The sequence below is a fragment of the Oncorhynchus mykiss genome, chromosome 13, assembly GCF_013265735.2.
Source record: "Oncorhynchus mykiss isolate Arlee chromosome 13, USDA_OmykA_1.1, whole genome shotgun sequence".
Taxonomy (NCBI): Eukaryota; Metazoa; Chordata; class Actinopteri; order Salmoniformes; family Salmonidae; genus Oncorhynchus; species Oncorhynchus mykiss.
The window spans coordinates 6,336,401-6,357,573 of NC_048577.1; the positions used below are offsets into that span (position 1 = coordinate 6,336,401).

General features: G+C 42.7%; 1 protein-coding gene across 2 annotated transcripts in view; it reads left to right on the top strand.

Annotated features, from left to right (window-relative positions):
* Positions 1–488: 488 nt before the first annotated feature.
* The window catches only part of LOC110485388, a 38,627-nt gene continuing 17,942 nt past the window's right edge, over positions 489–21,173 (top strand). For both annotated transcript variants that reach the window (XM_036939995.1, XM_036939996.1), the window contains exons 1-7: positions 489–616; positions 1,157–1,245; positions 5,034–5,109; positions 5,430–5,703; positions 5,850–6,095; positions 6,233–6,303; positions 9,102–9,381. In XM_036939995.1, coding sequence (XP_036795890.1) covers positions 602–616; positions 1,157–1,245; positions 5,034–5,109; positions 5,430–5,703; positions 5,850–6,095; positions 6,233–6,303; positions 9,102–9,381 — 1,051 coding nt within the window. In that variant the 5' untranslated portion in view covers positions 489–601. The remainder of the gene's footprint in view (positions 617–1,156; positions 1,246–5,033; positions 5,110–5,429; positions 5,704–5,849; positions 6,096–6,232; positions 6,304–9,101; positions 9,382–21,173) is intronic.

Here is a 21,173-nt window from a genome sequence, read left to right on the forward strand (position 1 = left end):
CTGATGATAACACGACAACAGGTATGAATATACATATATACTCTCTCAGCATTGGAAACACATGTTAAGTAGATAAAGAATAAAAATTCAGAGAAAACATTACACTCACAGAAGTTCCAAAAGAATAAAGACATTTCAAATGTCATATTGTGTCTATTATCTCTCTCGCATTCCTCCCTCACAGCATCACATGCCCATGGCTCCTCCTCTTCCTCTTCACCCACATTACAGTGTAATGTCCTGCTGAACCACCAGGGGGCCCTAGAGATAGGGTTGCAAAATTGCTGAATATTTTAATAAATTCCCTAGTTTTCCCAAAATCACTGTTGGAGGATTCCCTGAATCAGGAGGGTATAATCAGAGATGTTATATCGACTTCGCAGCTAGATTAGAATGGTTTAACCATGGTCTCTTGACTTTCTCTCAGACCTATTTTGGTTTGTTGTCAGTTTGTCCACAAGAGGGCGACGCACTACTAGAGACCTTTGGTAGGATGTGTCATGGGATGAGCTGGGCTGCTCAAAACGAAAGGAAACTGTAGCGCTCTGCCATCGGGCTTCATTATTTTCCATTCGGCTGGCTGCGCCTGGAGTGTCTGAAAATGGACTCATCAAAAGTAAGACAATATAGTTCGGAAAGGAAAACTTAGTATGTTACTATTTTATCTGTAAACGTCCCTGAAAAAGGTTGTTGATACAGTTAAGTAGGCTACATTGTATCCGTTTCATATTTGATTTACAGCAACATGGAAGTGCGAGATTGACTCGATCAAAGTAACGGAAATAGTGATTTACATGATGAAATGCAATAACATGTGATGTAATAGACATTAATGTAGGCCTACGAACTATATATTCTAATCTTGCTATGAATTCATAACGCAGTAATATCATATTAATTCATAGCTAGTACTTGGCACGTCATTCGAACGAGTGAAGAAAGCAGAACTCGTTTATAATTTACTTTGCAACGTTAATTAACTGGTAAACTGTTGCGATTTACAATCAAGTGATGTTGTCAAGAACTAGTGTTCTCAACAATGACTCTCTCATCCATTAAGTTTTATTACACGCCTAGACCCTAACCTGGTGTGGTCCTCAGTAAAAAGAAGACTTCAGACAAGACAGACTGTGTGTGTGTGTGTGTGTGTGTGTAGGTGGTAGCTGCCTCTGAGAAGGAACAGAAGCCAGCAGGGAAGGAGAGTGAAGAGACGTCCAGCGAACCGTCCATCACCTCTTATGGAATGTGAGTGAATATAGAGGATATTAGTCCAGGGTGCGAATTATGGGTTGGCTCAAATAAACCGTCAGGGTTGGGAAGGTTACTTTCTAAATGTGATCCGTTACAGTTACAAATTATCTGTCGGTAACGTAACTTTTGGATTACCCCCAAACTCAGTAATGTAATCTGATTACGTTCCGTTACTTTTAGATTACTTTCCCCTGAAGAGCCATTAGAAGAAGATAATAATGTATGTTAACATTTGAACGACATCTATTGCAGGATAAATCAATGTTAATGTTTACATAGCTGGTCATATATGGATGTTACATTTGACTTTGTGGTGGTTATGTAGGCTTCTTCTGACCCATCGCTTTCCACTTCATATAATAAATAATACGATTAAATTATATCTTTACATTAAAAACCAAAGTCTATCAGAATTCCAGGCATTCCAATAATGTTTATACCCCTTGATCTTCAAGAATAGGACTTGGAAATATGGAAGTATAGATTAGCCAAAGTGTTTAACCTGAGCATGACCCCAAAACTACGGAGTTAGCCAGTCTACTCTGTTAAGGCTGTCATCAAGGCAAAGGGCAAAGGGTCGCTACTTGAAGGGTCGCTACTTGAAGAATCTCAAATACAACAAATATTTTGATTTGTTCAACACTTTGTTTGGTTACTACATGATTCCATATGTGTTATTTCATAGTTTTGATGTCTTCACTATTATTCTACAATGTAGAAAATAGTACAAATAAAGAAAAACCCTTGAATGAGGAGTGCCCAAACTTTTGACTGGTACTGTATTTATAATTTATAAGTCCAAAAATGGATGTAGCAACTACAGATTGGCCCTTTAAGCCTATCAAAAGTTTTAGGAAAAAAAGCCTCAATTTTATTCTATAGGTTGGGATCCGCACTATGCAGCTGTTATTCTATAGGCTGGGATCCACACTATGCAGCTGTTATTCTATAGGCTGGGATCCTCACTATGCAGCTGTTATTCTAAAGGCTGGGATCCTCACTATGCAGCTGTTATTCTATAGGCTGGGATCCTCACTATGCAGCTGTTATTCCATAGGCTGGGATCCACACTATGCAGCTGTTATTCTATAGGTTGGGATCCACACTATGCAGCTGTTATTCTATAGGCTGAGATCCACACTATGCAGCTGTTATTCCATAGGCTGGGATCCTCACTATGCAGCTGTTATTCTATAGGCTGGGATCCACACTATGCAGCTGTTATTCTATAGGCTGGGATCCACACTATGCAGCTGTTATTCTATAGGCTGGGATCCACACTATGCAGCTGTTATTCTAAAGGCTGGGATCCTCACTATGCAGCTGTTATTCTATAGGCTGAGATCCTCACTATGCAGCTGTTATTCTATAGGCTGGGATCCACACTATGCAGCTGTTATTCTATAGGCTGGGATCCACACTATGCAGCTGTTATTCTATAGGCTGGGATCCTCACTATGCAGCTGTTATTCCATAGGCTGAGATCCTCACTATGCAGCTGTTATTCTATAGGCTGGGATCCACACTATGCAGCTGTTATTCTATAGGCTGGGATCCACACTATGCAGCTGTTATTCTATAGGCTGGGATCCTCACTATGCAGCTGTTATTCCATAGGCTGGGATCCACACTATGCAGCTGTTGCAGGAGCGCATTTTTTCAGCTTAAACCACTGGTCACTGGTTCAGCCTATCAGAAGTTCATGGCAATACACATTGTAGTCTAGTCTAGTAAATTGACCATCCAGATGTTCCTGGGACAGTTTCAGTCCCATTTCAGGTGTCAATTTGTCATCAAGAAGCATCAACTAATGTAGCTCTAATCAATGGCAGTCGCTGCATGTCATTATTCAGTCTTAATGGTGTTTTGTAACAGATGTCTATTTCTATTCATCACATGGTGTCAGTGTACATGCAGTCCCCTGTTTAGATGGTGTCAGTATACATGCAGTCCACTGTTTAGATGGTGTCAGTGTACATGCAGTCCACTGTTTAGATGGTGTCAGTGTACATGCAGTCCCCTGTTTAGATGGTGTCACTGTACATGCAGTCCACTGTTTAGATGGTGTCAGTGTACATGCAGTCCACTGTTTAGATGGTGTCAGTATACATGCAGTCCACTGTTTAGATGGTGTCAGTGTACATGCAGTCCACTGTTTAGATGGTGTCAGTGTACATGCAGTCCCCTGTTTAGATGGTGTCACTGTACATGCAGTCCACTGTTTAGATGGTGTCAGTGTACATGCAGTCCACTGTTTAGATGGTGTCAGTGTACATGCAGTCCACTGTTTAGATGGTGTCAGTGTACATGCAGTCCACTGTTTAGATGGTGTCAGTGTACATGCAGTCCACTGTTTAGATGGTGTCAGTGTACATGCAGTCCACTGTTTAGATGGTGTCAGTGTACATGCAGTCCACTGTTTAGATGGTGTCAGTGTACATGCAGTCCACTGTTTAGATGGTGTCAGTGTACATGCAGTCCCCTGTTTAGATGGTGTCACTGTACATGCAGTCCACTGTTTAGATGGTGTCAGTGTACATGCAGTCCACTGTTTAGATGGTTTCAGTGTACATGCAGTCCACTGTTTAGATGGTGTCAGTGTACATGCAGTCCACTGTTTAGATGGTGTCAGTGTACATGCAGTCCACTGTTTAGATGGTGTCAGTATACATGCAGTCCACTGTTTAGATGGTGTCAGTGTACATGCAGTCCACTGTTTAGATGGTGTCAGTGTACATGCAGTCCACTGTTTAGATGGTGTCAGTGTACATGCAGTCCACTGTTTAGATGGTGTCAGTATACATGCAGTCCACTGTTTAGATGGTGTCAGTATACATGCAGTCCACTGTTTAGATGGTGTCAGTATACATGCTGTCCACTGTTTAGATGGTGTCAGTGTACATGCAGTCCACTGTTTAGATGGTGTCAGTATACATGCAGTCCACTGTTTAGATGGTGTCAGTATACATGCAGTCCACTGTTTAGATGGTGTCAGTGTACATGCAGTCCACTGTTTAGATGGTGTCAGTGTACATGCAGTCCACTGTTTAGATGGTGTCAGTGTACATGCTGTCCACTGTTTAGATGGTGTCAGTATACATGCAGTCCACTGTTTAGATGGTGTCAGTGTACATGCAGTCCACTGTTTAGATGGTGTCAGTGTACATGCAGTCCACTGTTTAGATGGTGTCAGTGTACATGCAGTCCACTGTTTAGATGGTGTCAGTGTACATGCTGTCCAGTGTTTAGATGGTGTCAGTATACATGCAGTCCACTGTTTAGATGGTGTCAGTGTACATGCAGTCCACTGTTTAGATGGTGTCAGTGTACATGCAGTCCACTGTTTAGATGGTGTCAGTGTACATGCAGTCCACTGTTTAGATGGTGTCAGTGTACATGCTGTCCACTGTTTAGATGGTGTCAGTATACATGCAGTCCACTGTTTAGATGCTGTAATTATTTAGGAGTATAGGGGAACAGAACAGTGTAGTGACCACAGCATGTAGTGGTGGTGTAGGGGAACAGAACAGGGTAGTGACCACAGCATGTAGTGGTGGTGTAGGGGAACAGAACAGTGTAGTGACCACAGCATATAGTGGTGGTGTAGGGAAACAGAACAGTGTAGTGACCACAGCATGTAGTGGTGGTGTAGGGGAACAGAACAGTGTAGTGACCACAGCATGTGGTGGTGGTGTAGGGTAACAGAACAGTGTAGTGACCACAGCATGTAGTGGTGGTGGTGTAGGGGAACAGAACAGTGTGTGACTGTTTCCTGTTTCCAGGTTGACCCCGTCTGGAGAGAAGTGTCGTAGTCTGGAGACTGTGATCTCTAGGCTGGAGATGCTGAATGTGGGAAAGGTAGGTAGGTTACTAGGTAAGTGCGTGTGTGTGTGAATGTGTGTGCGTTTGTGCGTGTGTGCGTGTGTGTGCGTGTGTGTGCATGTGTGCGTGTGTGTGAGTGTGTGTGCATGTGTGCATGTGTGCGTGTGTGTGCGTGTGTGTGCATGTGTGTGTGTAAGTTCCTAATGTAATGTATTTCATGATGATATGAGATATTGAGAGACCAGTATAAATATTCTAGTACGTCTTAACAATATGAATATAATCAGGTTCTTTATTTTATTTCAGTTGTCAGGTTTTCTATTCCTTCCTCACTGTCGTTATCTTTGTTGTTTTAGAAAACATTGGATGTTCCAGCTCTGCTGCTGACCACTCTGGAGGAGATAAACCCATATGAGTTAAGGAGATTCCAGTCTTACCTGACTAGTGGCAGGATGTTAGGCTTTCCTCTCATCCCAGAGAGTCAGCTGGAGAACACTGACAGACAGGACACAGTGGTTCAGATGGTGAAGAGATACGGCCCTGAGAGAGCTGTGAGGAACACACTGAAGATCCTGAGGAGGAGGAATCTGGATGATCTGGCAGAGAAGTTAGAGAGAGATTACACTAGAGGTAACATAACAACAATGTACATAAATCTATACATCACCATCACAGTTCAGTGTAGGTCTAACCAGGAATAACATTCTACTGACTTCATAATAACTCTCTATCCCCCTCCTGTCTTCCCCTCTGTTTCCCTGTTTCTCTCTTTCCAGTTCTACTGCTGACCAGTCTGCAAGAGCTCACTGAAGATCAGCTGAAGAAATTTCAGTCTAGTGGCAGGATATTTGGCATTCCTCACATTCCAGAGAGCAAGCTGGATAACACTGACAGACAGGACACAGTGGATCAGATGGTGGAGAGTGACGACGCTGAGGAAGCTGTGGTGATCACAATCTGGATCCTGAGGGAGATAGGCCGACATGATGTAGCAGAGAAGTTAGAGAGAGATCACACTAGAGGTAACACTGTTAAGAAAATGTGTCAAACGTTCCTTCAAACAAAAGACAACATGATTTAAATGAATAATTGATCATGTAATACAACAAATATACCGTTACCTCTCTTCACTTCTCTTCTATACCTGTATCTACCACAGCAACAACATGGCGGAGAGACTCATCAGACAGTGATAAATGGAGAAGGAGGAAGAAGGATGTAGTAATGAGGGTAAGACCAGTGGCCATGTCAGAGGTCAAATGTCATTGCGGACAAACCACATATAGATCACAGCCACATGCTGTCTGAAATGTGTGTGTGCTACAGTTAACAGTGAGTTCTACAGTTCTACCCTCATATGTTACATCACCTGTACTCACTGTCATAGTCAGTTCTACCCTCATATGTTACATCACCTGTACTCACTGTCATAGTCAGTTCTACCCTCATATGTTACATCACCTGTACTCACTGTCATAGTCAGTTCTACAGTTCTACCCTCATATGTTACATCACCTGTACTCACTGTCATAGTCAGTTCTACCCTCATATGTTACATCACCTGTACTCACTGTCATAGTCAGTTCTACAGTTCTACCCTCATATGTTACATCACCTGTACTCACTGTCATAGTCAGTTCTACCCTCATATGTTACATCACCTGTACTCACTGTCATAGTCAGTTCTACAGTTCTACCATCATATGTTACATCACCTGTACTCACTGTCATAGTCAGTTCTACCCTCATATGTTAAAACACCTGTACTCACTGTCATAGTCAGTTCTACAGTTCTACCATCATATGTTACATCACCTGTACTCACTGTCATAGTCAGTTCTACAGTTCTACCATCATATGTTACATCACCTGTACTCACTGTCATAGTCAGTTCTACCCTCAATGTTACATCACCTGTACTCACTGTCATAGTCAGTTCCACCCTCATATGTTACATCACCTGTACTCACTGTCATAGTCAGTTCTACAGTTCTACCCTCATATGTTACATCACCTGTACTCACTGTCATAGACAGTTCTACAGTTCTACCCTCATATGTTACATCACCTGTACTCACTGTCATAGTCAGTTCTACCCTCATATGTTACATCACCTGTACTCACTGTCATAGTCAGTTCTACCCTCATATGTTACATCACCTGTACTCACTGTCATAGTCAGTTCTACCCTCATATGTTACATCACCTGTACTCACTGTCATAGTCAGTTCTACCCTCATATGTTACATCACCTGTACTCACTGTCATAGTCAGTTCTACCCTCATATGTTACATCACCTGTACTCACTGTCATAGTCAGTTCTACAGTTCTACCATCATATGTTACATCACCTGTACTCACTGTCATAGTCAGTTCTACCCTCATATGTTAAAACACCTGTACTCACTGTCATAGTCAGTTCTACAGTTCTACCATCATATGTTACATCACCTGTACTCACTGTCATAGTCAGTTCTACAGTTCTACCATCATATGTTACATCACCTGTACTCACTGTCATAGTCAGTTCTACAGTTCTACCATCATATGTTACATCACCTGTACTCACTGTCATAGTCAGTTCTACCCTCAATGTTACATCACCTGTACTCACTGTCATAGTCAGTTCCACCCTCATATGTTACATCACCTGTACTCACTGTCATAGTCAGTTCTACAGTTCTACCCTCATATGTTACATCACCTGTACTCACTGTCATAGACAGTTCTACAGTTCTACCCTCATATGTTACATCACCTGTACTCACTGTCATAGTCAGTTCTACCCTCATATGTTACATCACCTGTACTCACTGTCATAGTCAGTTCTACCCTCATATGTTACATCACCTGTACTCACTGTCATAGTCAGTTCTACCCTCATATGTTACATCACCTGTACTCACTGTCATAGTCAGTTCTACCCTCATATGTTACATCACCTGTACTCACTGTCATAGTCAGTTCTACCCTCATATGTTACATCACCTGTACTCACTGTCATAGTCAGTTCTACCCTCATATGTTACATCACCTGTACTCATTGTCATAGTCAGTTCTACAGTTCTACCTCATATGTTACATCATCTGTACTCACTGTCATAGTCAGTTCTACAGTTCTACCTCATATGTTAAAACACCTGTACTCACTGTCATAGTCAGTTCTACAGTTCTACCTCATATGTTAAAACACCTGTACTCACTGTCATAGTCAGTTCTACCTCATATGTTACATCACCTGTACTCACTGTCATAGTCAGTTCTACCTCATATGTTACATCACCTGTACTCACTGTCATAGTCAGTTCTACAGTTCTACCTCATATGTTACATCACCTGTACTCACTGTCATAGTCAGTTCTACAGTTCTACCTCATATGTTACATCACCTGTACTCACTGTCATAGTCAGTTCTACAGTTCTACCTCATATGTTCCATCACCTGTACTCACTGTCATAGTCAGTTCTACCCTCATATGTTACATCACCTGTACTCACTGTCATAGTCAGTTCTACCCTCATATGTTACATCACCTGTACTCACTGTCATAGTCAGTTCTACAGTTCTACCCTCATATGTTACATCACCTGTACTCACTGTCATAGACAGTTCTACAGTTCTACCTCATATGTTCCATCACCTGTACTCACTGTCATAGTCAGTTCTACCCTCATATGTTACATCACCTGTACTCACTGTCATAGTCAGTTCTACCCTCATATGTTACATCACCTGTACTCACTGTCATAGTCAGTTCTACAGTTCTACCCTCATATGTTACATCACCTGTACTCACTGTCATAGTCAGTTCTACCCTCATATGTTACATCACCTGTACTCACTGTCATAGTCAGTTCTACAGTTCTACCTCATATGTTACATCACCTGTACTCACTGTCATAGTCAGTTCATTTCAAAACATCGGAGTATATTCCTGTACCACGTTGTGTGTGGCGATGTTCATGTTCTTTAAATCAGTAGTCAGTATTTCTATTCTCTTATATCTTATCATCTTTGTTATTTTAGAGACCCTCCATGTTGGATGTTCCAGCTCTGCTGCTGACCACTCTGAAGGAGCTCACTGAAGAACAGCTGAAGACGTTTCAGTCTAACCTGACTACGGTCCAGCTGCCTGACTTTCCTCTCATCCCAGAGAGTCAGCTGGAGAACACTGACAGACAGGACACAGTGGATCAGATGATGAAGAGTTACGGCCCTGAGAGAGCTGTGAGGAACACACTGAAGATCCTGAGGAGGAGGAATCTGGATGATCTGGCAGAGAAGTTAGAGAGAGATCACACTAGAGGTAACATGTACATTCTGTCTATCAATCTATACATCACCATCACAGTTCAGTGTAGGTCTAACCAGAAAGAACATTCAACTGACTCCATAATAACATTCAGCAGACCCCTCTTTTATTTATTGTGTGTATCCAGGTGATCTCATTGAGATTTAACAGAAAGCAATCATTCATTACATATAATACATAAAATCAACAGTACAATGGCTCAGTAGACATAGGTAAGATATTACAAGATATTACAGATTGCACTGTCTAATCATGCCACGCCTGCTCCCGCTCCCCCCCTCTGGCCCTCGAAGGCACCAGGCTCCCCAGCATTAAACACTCCTGCCACCATCATTACACACACCTGCCTTCCCCCGTCACGCGCATCAGCGATTATTGGACTCACCTGGACTCAATCACCTGTGCCATATCCTCCCCTATATCTGTCTGTTCCAAATATCTGTTCCCTGCTTCAGGAATAATGTTAGTTTGTCGTTGCATACCGGATTCTGAGGGCGTCTGTTCCTTATTTAATGTTCAACTCCCCGTACCTGCTTCTCTTCTCCAGCGTTGGTTCTTACAAATCATGGCTGTACATCTCTTCTTGAGCTACCTAAATTCTAACCAATCAAAGAGTCAGTTAGTAAGAGTAATGTTTGTAGGGGACAAGCTTATTGACACTACATTCAATACTGATATTAGAAAAAGAAGCCTGGAGGCGAGGCTAAACAATACATTAATATATCTGACATGTAGGACATCTCTCTCTCTATCTCTATCTGACATGTAGGACATCTCTCTCTCTATCTGACATGTAGGACATATCTCTCTCTATCTGACATGTAGGACATCTCTCTCTCTATCTGACATGTAGGACATCTCTCTCTCTCTCTCTCTCTGACATGTAGGACATCTCTCTCTCTATCTATCTGACATGTAGGACATCTCTCTCTCTCTCTATCTGACATGTAGGACATCTCTCTCTCTCTATCTGACATGTAGGACATCCCTCTCTCTCTCTCTCTCTATCTGACATGTAGGACATCACTCTCTTTCTCTCTCTCTATCTGACATGTAGGACATCTCTCTCTCTATCTAACATGTAGGACATCTCTCTCTCTCTCTATCTGACATGTAGGACATCTCTCTCTCTCTCTGACATGTAGGACATCTCTCTCTCTATCTATCTGACATGTAGGACATCTCTCTCTCTCTCAATCTGACATGTAGGACATCTCTCTCTCTATCTATCTGACATGTAGGACATCTCTCTCGCTCTATCTGACATGTAGGGCATCTCTCTCTCTCTCTATCTGACATGTAGGACATCTCTCTCTCTATCTATCTGACATGTAGGACATCTCTCTCTCTCTATCTGACATGTAGCACATCTCTCTCTCTCTATCTGACATGTAGGACATCTCTCTCTCTCTCTATCTGACATGTAGGACATCTCTCTCTATCTGACATGTAGGACATCTCTCTCTCTCTCTATCTGACATGTAGGACACCTCTCTCTCTCTATCTGACATGTAGGACATCTCTCTCTCTCTATCTGACATGTAGGACATCTCTCTCTCTCTCTCTATCTGATATGTAGGACATCTCTCTCTCTCTCTCTCTCTCTCTGACATGTAGGACATCTCTCTCTCTCTCTATCTGACATGTAGGACATCTCTCTCTCTCTATCTGACATGTAGGACATCTCTCTCTCTATCTGACATGTAGGACATCTCTCTCTCTATCTGACATGTAGGACATCTCTCTCTCTCTCTCTATCTGACATGTAGGACATCTCTCTCTCTCTCTCTATCTGACATGTAGGACATCTCTCTCTCTATCTGACATGTAGGACATCTCTCTCTCTCTCTATCTGACATGTAGGACATCTCTCTCTCTCTCTATCTGACATGTAGGACATCTCTCTCTCTCTCTATCTGACATGTAGGACATCTCTCTCTCTCTCTAGCTGACATGTAGGACATCTCTCTCTCTCTCTATCTGACATGTAGGACATCTCTCTCTCTCTCTCTATCTGACATGTAGGACATCTCTCTCTCTCTCTCTATCTGACATGTAGGACATCTCTCTCTCTCTCTATCTGACATGTAGGACATCTCTCTCTCTCTATCTGACATGTAGGACATCTCTCTCTCTCTATCTGACATGTAGGACATCTCTCTCTCTCTATCTGACATGTAGGACATCTCTCTCTCTCTCTCTCTGACATGTAGGACATCTCTCTCTCTATCTGACATGTAGGACATCTCTCTCTCTCTCTATCTGACATGTAGGACATCTCTCTCTCTCTCTATCTGACATGTAGGACATCTCTCTCTCCCTCTATCTGACATGTAGGACATCTCTCTCTCTCTCTATCTGACATGTAGGACATCTCTCTCTCTATCTGACATGTAGGACATCTCTCTCTCTCGCTCTATCTGACATGTAGTACATCTCTCTCTCTCTATCTGACATGTAGGACATCTCTCTCTCTCTATCTGACATGTAGGACATCTCTCTCTCTCTATCTGACATGTAGGACATCTCTCTCTCTATCTGACATGTAGGACATCTCTCTCTCTCTCTCTCTATCTGACATGTAGGACATCTCTCTCTCTCTATCTGACATGTAGGACATCTCTCTCTCTCTCTCTATCTGACATGTAGGACATCTCTCTCTCTCTCTATCTCACATGTAGGACATCTCTCTCTATCTGACATGTAGGACATCTCTCTCTCTCTCAATCTGACATGTAGGACATCTCTCTCTCTATCTGACATGTAGGACATCTCTCTCTCTCTCTATCTGACATGTAGGACATCTCTCTCTCTCTCTATCTGACATGTAGGACATCTCTCTCTCTCTCTATCTGACATGTAGGACATCTCACTCTCTCTCTATCTGACATGTAGGACATCTCTCTCTCTCTATCTGACATGTAGGACATCTCTCTCTCTATCTGACATGTAGGACATCTCTCTCTCTCTCTCTGACATGTAGGACATCTCTCTCTCTATCTGACATGTAGGACATCTCTCTCTCTCTCTCTATCTGACATGTAGGACATCTCTCTCTCTCTCTCTCTCTGACATGTAGGACATCTCTCTCTCTCTCTCTATCTGACATGTAGGACATCTCTCTCTCTCTCTATCTGACATGTAGGACATCTCTCTCTCTATCTGACATGTATTACATCTCTCTCTCTCTCTCTCTATCTGACATGTAGGACATCTCTTTCTCTCTATCTGACATGTAGGACATCTCTCTCTCTCTCTCTCTATCTGACATGTAGGACATCTCTCTCTCTCTCTCTATCTGACATGTAGGACATCTCTCTCTCTATCTGACATGTAGGAAATCTCTCTCTCTCTCTATCTGACATGTAGGACATCGCTCTCTCTCTCTCTATCTGACATGTAGGACATCTCTCTCTCTCTCTATCTGACATGTAGGACATCTCTCTCTCTCTCTCTATCTGACATGTAGGACATCTCTCTCTCTCTCTCTCTATCTGACATGTAGGACATCTCTCTCTCTCTCTATCTGACATGTAGGACATCTCTCTCTCTCTCTATCTGACATGTAGGACATCTCTCTCTCTCTCTATCTGACATGTAGGACATCTCTCTCTCTCTCTCTCTGACATGTAGGACATCTCTCTCTCTCTCTCTATCTGACATGTAGGACATCTCTCTCTCTCTCTATCTGACATGTAGGACATCTCTCTCTCTCTATCTGACATGTAGGACATCTCTCTCTCTCTTTCTGACATGTAGGACATCTCTCTCTCTCTCTCTCTGACATGTAGGACATCTCTCTCTCTATCTGACATGTAGGACATCTCTTTCTCTCTATCTGACATGTAGGACATCTCTCTCTCTCTATCTGACATGTAGGACATCTCTCTCTCTCTCTATCTGACATGTAGGACATCTCTCTCTCTCTCTCTATCTGACATGTAGGAAATCTCTCTCTCTATCTGACATGTAGGACATCGCTCTCTCTCTCTCTATCTGACATGTAGGACATCTCTCTCTCTCTCTATCTGACATGTAGGACATCTCTCTCTCTCTCTATCTGACATGTAGGACATCTCTCTCTCTCTCTCTATCTGACATGTAGGACATCTCTCTCTCTCTCTATCTGACATGTAGGACATCTCTCTCTCTCTCTATCTGACATGTAGGACATCTCTCTCTCTCTCTATCTGACATGTAGGACATCTCTCTCTCTCTCTGACATGTAGGACATCTCTCTCTCTCTCTCTATCTGACATGTAGGACATCTCTCTCTCTCTATCTGACATGTAGGACATCTCTCTCTCTCTATCTGACATGTAGGACATCTCTCTCTCTCTATCTGACATGTAGGACATCTCTCTCTCTCTCTCTGACATGTAGGACATCTCTCTCTCTATCTGACATGTAGGACATCTCTCTCTCTCTCTCTCTCTATCTGACATGTAGGACATCTCTCTCTCTCTCTCTCTATCTGACATGTAGGACATCTCTCTCTCTCTCTATCTGACATGTAGGACATCTCTCTCTCTATCTGACATGTAGGACATCTCTCTCTCTCTCTCTCTCTCTATCTGACATGTAGGACATCTCTCTCTCTCTATCTGACATGTAGGACATCTCTCTCTCTCTCTCTATGTGACATGTAGGACATCTCTCTCTCTCTCTATCTGACATGTAGGACATCTCTCTCTCTCTCTATCTGACATGTAGGACATCTCTCTCTCTCTCTATCTGACATGTAGGACATCTCTCTCTCTCTCTATCTGACATGTAGGACATCTCTCTCTCTCTCTCTCTATCTGACATGTAGGACATCTCTCTCTCTCTCTCTATCTGACATGTAGGACATCTCTCTCTCTCTCTATCTGACATGTAGGACATCTCTCTCTCTCTCTATCTGACATGTAGGACATCTCTCTCTCTATCTGACATGTAGGACATCTCTCTCTCTCTCTCTCTCTCTATCTGACATGTAGGACATCTCTCTCTCTCTATCTGACATGTAGGACATCTCTCTCTCTCTCTCTATGTGACATGTAGGACATCTCTCTCTCTCTCTATCTGACATGTAGGACATCTCTCTCTCTCTCTATCTGACATGTAGGACATCTCTCTCTCTCTCTATCTGACATGTAGGACATCTCTCTCTCTCTCTATCTGACATGTAGGACATCTCTCTCTCTCTCTCTCTATCTGACATGTAGGACATCTCTCTCTCTCTCTCTATCTGACATGTAGGACATCTCTCTCTCTCTATCTGACATGTAGGACATCTCTCTCTCTCTCTCTCTATCTGACATGTAGGACATCTCTCTCTCTCTCTATCTGACATGTAGGACATCTCTCTCTCTCTATCTGACATGTAGGACATCTCTCTCTCTCTATCTGACATGTAGGACATCTCTCTCTCTCTCTCTCTGACATGTAGGACATCTCTCTCTCTCTCTCTATCTGACATGTAGGACATCTCTCTCTCTCTCTCTATCTGACATGTAGGACATCTCTCTCTCTCTCTCTCTCTCTATCTGACATGTAGGACATCTCTCTCTCTCTCTCTCTATCTGACATGTAGGACATCTCTCTCTCTCTCTATCTGACATGTAGGACATCTCTCTCTCTCTATCTGACATGTAGGACATCTCTCTCTCTCTATCTGACATGTAGGACATCTCTCTCTCTCTCTATCTGACATGTAGGACATCTCTCTCTCTCTCTCTCTATCTGACATGTAGGACATCTCTCTCTCTCTATCTGACATGTAGGACATCTCTCTCTCTCTCTATCTGACATGTAGGACATCTCTCTCTCTCTATCTGACATGTAGGACATCTCTCTCTCTCTCTATCTGACATGTAGGACATCTCTCTCTCTCTATCTGACATGTAGGACATCTCTCTCTCTCTCTCTCTATCTGACATGTAGGACATCTCTCTCTCTCTATCTGACATGTAGGACATCTCTCTCTCTCTCTCTCTGACATGTAGGACATCTCTCTCTCTCTATCTGACATGTAGGACATCTCTCTCTCTCTCTATCTGACATGTAGGACATCTCTCTCTCTCTCTATCTGACATGTAGGACATTTCTCTCTCTCTATCTGACATGTAGGACACCTCTCTCTCTCTATCTGACATGTAGGACATCTCTCTCTCTCTATCTGACATGTAGGACATCTCTCTCTCTCTCTCTATCTGACATGTAGGACATCTCTCTCTCTATCTGACATGTAGGACATCTCTCTCTCTCTCTCTCTATCTGACATGTAGGACATCTCTCTCTCTCTATCTGACATGTAGGACATCTCTCTCTCTATCTGACATGTAGGACATCTCTCTCTCTATCTGACATGTAGGACATCTCTCTCTCTATCTGACATGTAGGACATCTCTCTCTCTATCTGACATGTAGGACATCTCTCTCTCTCTATCTGACATGTAGGACATCTCTCTCTCTATCTGACATGTAGGACATCTCTCTCTCTCTCTGACATGTAGGACATCTCTCTATCTGACATGTAGGACATCTCTCTCTCTGACATGTAGGACATCTCTCTATCTGACATGTAGGACATCTCTCTCTATCTGACATGTAGGACATCTCTCTCTCTCTCTATCTGACATGTAGGACATCTCTCTCTCTCTATCTGACATGTAGGACATCTCTCTCTCTCTCTCTATCTGACATGTAGGACATCTCTCTCTCTCTCTCTCTCTATCTGACATGTAGGACATCTCTCTCTCTATCTGACATGTAGGATATCTCTCTCTCTATCTGACATGTAGGACATCTCTCTCTCTATCTGACATGTAGGACATCTCTCTCTCTCTCTATCTGACATGTAAGACATCTCTCTCTCTCTCTCTCTATCTGACATGTAGGACATCTCTCTCTCTCTATCTGACATGTAGGACATCTCTCTCTCTCTCTCTATCTGACATGTAGGACATCTCTCTCTCTCTATCTGACATGTAGGACATCTCTCTCTCTCTCTATCTGACATGTAGGACATCTCTCTCTCTCTATCTGACATGTAGGACATCTCTCTCTCTCTCTATCTGACATGTAGGACATCTCTCTCTCTCTATCTGACATGTAGGACATCTCTCTCTCTCTCTCTATCTGACATGTAGGACATCTCTCTCTCTCTCTATCTGACATGTAGGACATCTCTCTCTCTCTCTCTCTCTCTCTATCTGACATGTAGGACATCTCTCTCTCTCTCTATCTGACATGTAGGACATCTCTCTCTCTCTATCTGACATGTAGGACATCTCTCTCTCTCTATCTGACATGTAGGACATCTCTCTCTCTCTCTCTCTGACATGTAGGACATCTCTCTCTCTCTCTATCTGACATGTAGGACATCTCTCTCTCTCTCTCTCTCTATCTGACATGTAGGACATCTCTCTCTCTCTCTCTCTATCTGACATGTAGGACATCTCTCTCTCTCTATCTGACATGTAGGACATCTCTCTCTCTCTATCTGACATGTAGGACATCTCTCTCTCTCTATCTGACATGTAGGACATCTCTCTCTCTCTCTATCTGACATGTAGGACATCTCTCTCTCTCTCTCTATCTGACATGTAGGACATCTCTCTCTCTCTATCTGACATGTAGGACATCTCTCTCTATCTGACATGTAGGACATCTCTCTCTCTCTATCTGACATGTAGGACATCTCTCTCTCTCTCTATCTGACATGTAGGACATCTCTCTCTCTCTATCTGACATGTAGGACATCTCTCTCTCTCTCTCTCTATCTGACATGTAGGACATCTCTCTCTCTCTATCTGACATGTAGGACATCTCTCTCTCTCTCTCTCTGACATGTAGGACATCTCTCTCTCTCTATCTGACATGTAGGACATCTCTCTCTCTCTCTATCTGACATGTAGGACATCTCTCTCTCTCTCTATCTGACATGTAGGACATTTCTCTCTCTCTATCTGACATGTAGGACACCTCTCTCTCTCTATCTGACATGTAGGACATCTCTCTCTCTATCTATCTGACATGTAGGACATCTCTCTCTCTCTCTCTATCTGACATGTAGGACATCTCTCTCTCTATCTGACATGTAGGACATCTCTCTCTCTCTCTCTATCTGACATGTAGGACATCTCTCTCTCTCTATCTGACATGTAGGACATCTCTCTCTCTCTCTATCTGACATGTAGGACATCTCTCTCTCTATCTGACATGTAGGACATCTCTCTCTCTATCTGACATGTAGGACATCTCTCTCTCTCTCTATCTGACATGTAGGACATCTCTCTCTCTCTATCTGACATGTAGGACATCTCTCTCTCTATCTGACATGTAGGACATCTCTCTCTCTCTCTCTGACATGTAGGACATCTCTCTATCTGACATGTAGGACATCTCTCTCTCTGACATGTAGGACATCTCTCTATCTGACATGTAGGACATCTCTCTCTATCTGACATGTAGGACATCTCTCTCTCTCTCTCTATCTGACATGTAGGACATCTCTCTCTCTCTATCTGACATGTAGGACATCTCTCTCTCTCTCTCTATCTGACATGTAGGACATCTCTCTCTCTCTCTCTCTCTCTCTATCTGACATGTAGGACATCTCTCTCTCTATCTGACATGTAGGACATCTCTCTCTCTATCTGACATGTAGGACATCTCTCTCTCTATCTGACATGTAGGACATCTCTCTCTCTCTCTATCTGACATGTAGGACATCTCTCTCTCTCTCTCTCTATCTGACATGTAGGACATCTCTCTCTCTCTATCTGACATGTAGGACATCTCTCTCTCTCTCTATCTGACATGTAGGACATCTCTCTCTCTCTATCTGACATGTAGGACATCTCTCTCTCTCTCTATCTGACATGTAGGACATCTCTCTCTCTCTCTATCTGACATGTAGGACATCTCTCTCTCTCTATCTGACATGTAGGACATCTCTCTCTCTCTCTATCTGACATGTAGGACATCTCTCTCTCTCTATCTGACATGTAGGACATCTCTCTCTCTCTCTCTCTATCTGACATGTAGGACATCTCTCTCTCTCTATCTGACATGTAGGACATCTCTCTCTCTCTCTCTCTGACATGTAGGACATCTCTCTCTCTCTATCTGACATGTAGGACATCTCTCTCTCTCTCTATCTGACATGTAGGACATCTCTCTCTCTCTCTATCTGACATGTAGGACATTTCTCTCTCTCTATCTGACATGTAGGACACCTCTCTCTCTCTATCTGACATGTAGGACATCTCTCTCTCTCTCTATCTGACATGTAGGACATCTCTCTCTCTCTCTCTATCTGACATGTAGGACATCTCTCTCTCTATCTGACATGTAGGACATCTCTCTCTCTCTCTCTCTATCTGACATGTAGGACATCTCTCTCTCTCTATCTGACATGTAGGACATCTCTCTCTCTCTCTATCTGACATGTAGGACATCTCTCTCTCTATCTGACATGTAGGACAGCTATCTCTCTATCTGACATGTAGGACATCTCTCTCTCTCTCTATCTGACATGTAGGACATCTCTCTCTCTCTATCTGACATGTAGGACATCTCTCTCTCTCTCTCTCTATCTGACATGTAGGACATCTCTCTCTCTCTATCTGACATGTAGGACATCTCTCTCTCTCTCTCTCTGACATGTAGGACATCTCTCTCTCTCTATCTGACATGTAGGACATCTCTCTCTCTCTCTATCTGACATGTAGGACATTTCTCTCTCTCTCTATCTGACATGTAGGACATTTCTCTCTCTCTATCTGACATGTAGGACACCTCTCTCTCTCTATCTGACATGTAGGACATCTCTCTCTCTCTCTATCTGACATGTAGGACATCTCTCTCTCTCTCTATCTGACATGTAGGACATTTCTCTCTCTCTATCTGACATGTAGGACACCTCTCTCTCTCTATCTGACATGTAGGACATCTCTCTCTCTCTCTATCTGACATGTAGGACATCTCTCTCTCTCTCTCTATCTGACATGTAGGACATCTCTCTCTCTATCTGACATGTAGGACATCTCTCTCTCTCTCTCTCTCTATCTGACATGTAGGACATCTCTCTCTCTCTATCTGACATGTAGGACATCTCTCTCTCTCTCTATCTGACATGTAGGACATCTCTCTCTCTATCTGACATGTAGGACATCTCTCTCTCTATCTGACATGTAGGACATCTCTCTCTCTCTCTATCTGACATGTAGGACATCTCTCTCTCTCTATCTGACATGTAGGACATCTCTCTCTCTATCTGACATGTAGGACATCTCTATCTCTCTCTCTGACATGTAGGACATCTCTCTATCTGACATGTAGGACATCTCTCTCTCTGACATGTAGGACATCTCTCTATCTGACATGTAGGACATCTCTCTCTATCTGACATGTAGGACATCTCTCTCTCTCTCTCTATCTGACATGTAGGACATCTCTCTCTCTCTATCTGACATGTAGGACATCTCTCTCTCTCTCTCTATCTGACATGTAGGACATCTCTCTCTCTCTCTCTCTCTATCTGACATGTAGGACATCTCTCTCTCTATCTGACATGTAGGACATCTCTCTCTCTATCTGACATGTAGGACATCTCTCTCTCTATCTGACATGTAGGACATCTCTCTCTCTCTCTATCTGACATGTAGGACATCTCTCAATTCAATTCAATTCAATTCAATTCAAGGGCTTTATTGGCATGGGAAACATGTGTTAACATTGCCAAAGCAAGTGAGGTAGACAACATACAAAGTGAAAATATAAAGTGAAAAACAACAAAAATTAACAGTAAACATTACACATACAGAGGTTTCAAAACAGTAAAGACATTACAAATGTCATATTATATATATATATACAGTGTTTTAACAATGTACAAATGGTTAAAGGACACAAGATAAAATAAATAAGCATAAATATGGGTTGTATTTACAATGGTGTGTGTTCTTCACTGGTTGCCCTTTTCTCGTGGCAACAGGTCACAAATCTTGCTGCTGTGATGGCACACTGTGGAATTTCACCCAGTAGATATGGGAGTTTTTCAAATTTGGATTTGTTTTCGAATTCTTTGTGGATCTGTGTAATCTGAGGGAAATATGTCTCTCTAATATGGTCATACATTGGGCAGGAGGTTAGGAAGTGCAGCTCAGTTTCCACCTCATTTTGTGGGCAGTGAGCACATAGCCTGTCTTCTCTTGAGAGCCATGTCTGCCTACGGCGGCCTTTCTCAATAGCAAGGCTATGCTCACTGAGTCTGTACATAGTCAAAGCTTTCCTTAATTTTGGGTCAGTCACAGTGGTCAGGTATTCTGCCGCTGTGTACTCTCTGTTTAGGGCCAAATAGCATTCTAGTTTGCTCTGTTTTTTTGTTAATTCTTTCCAATGTGTCAAGTAATTATCTTTTTGTTTTCTCATGATTTGGTTGGGTCTAATTGTGCTGTTGTCCTGGGGCTCTGTAGGGTGTGTTTGTGTTTGTGAACAGAGCCCCAGGACCAGCTTGCTTAGGGGACTCTTCTCCAGGTTCATCTCTCTGTAGGTGATGGCTTTGTTATGGAAGGTTTGTGAATCACTTCCTTTTAGGTGGTTGTAGAATTTAACGGCTCTTTTCTGGATTTTGATAATTAGTGGGTATCGGCCTAATTCTGCTCTGCATGCATTATTTGGTGTTCTACGTTGTACACAGAGGATATTTTTGCAGAATTCTGCGTGCAGAGTCTCAATTTGGTGTTTGTCCCATTTTGTGAAGTCTTGGTTGGTGAGCGGACCCCAGACCTCACAAC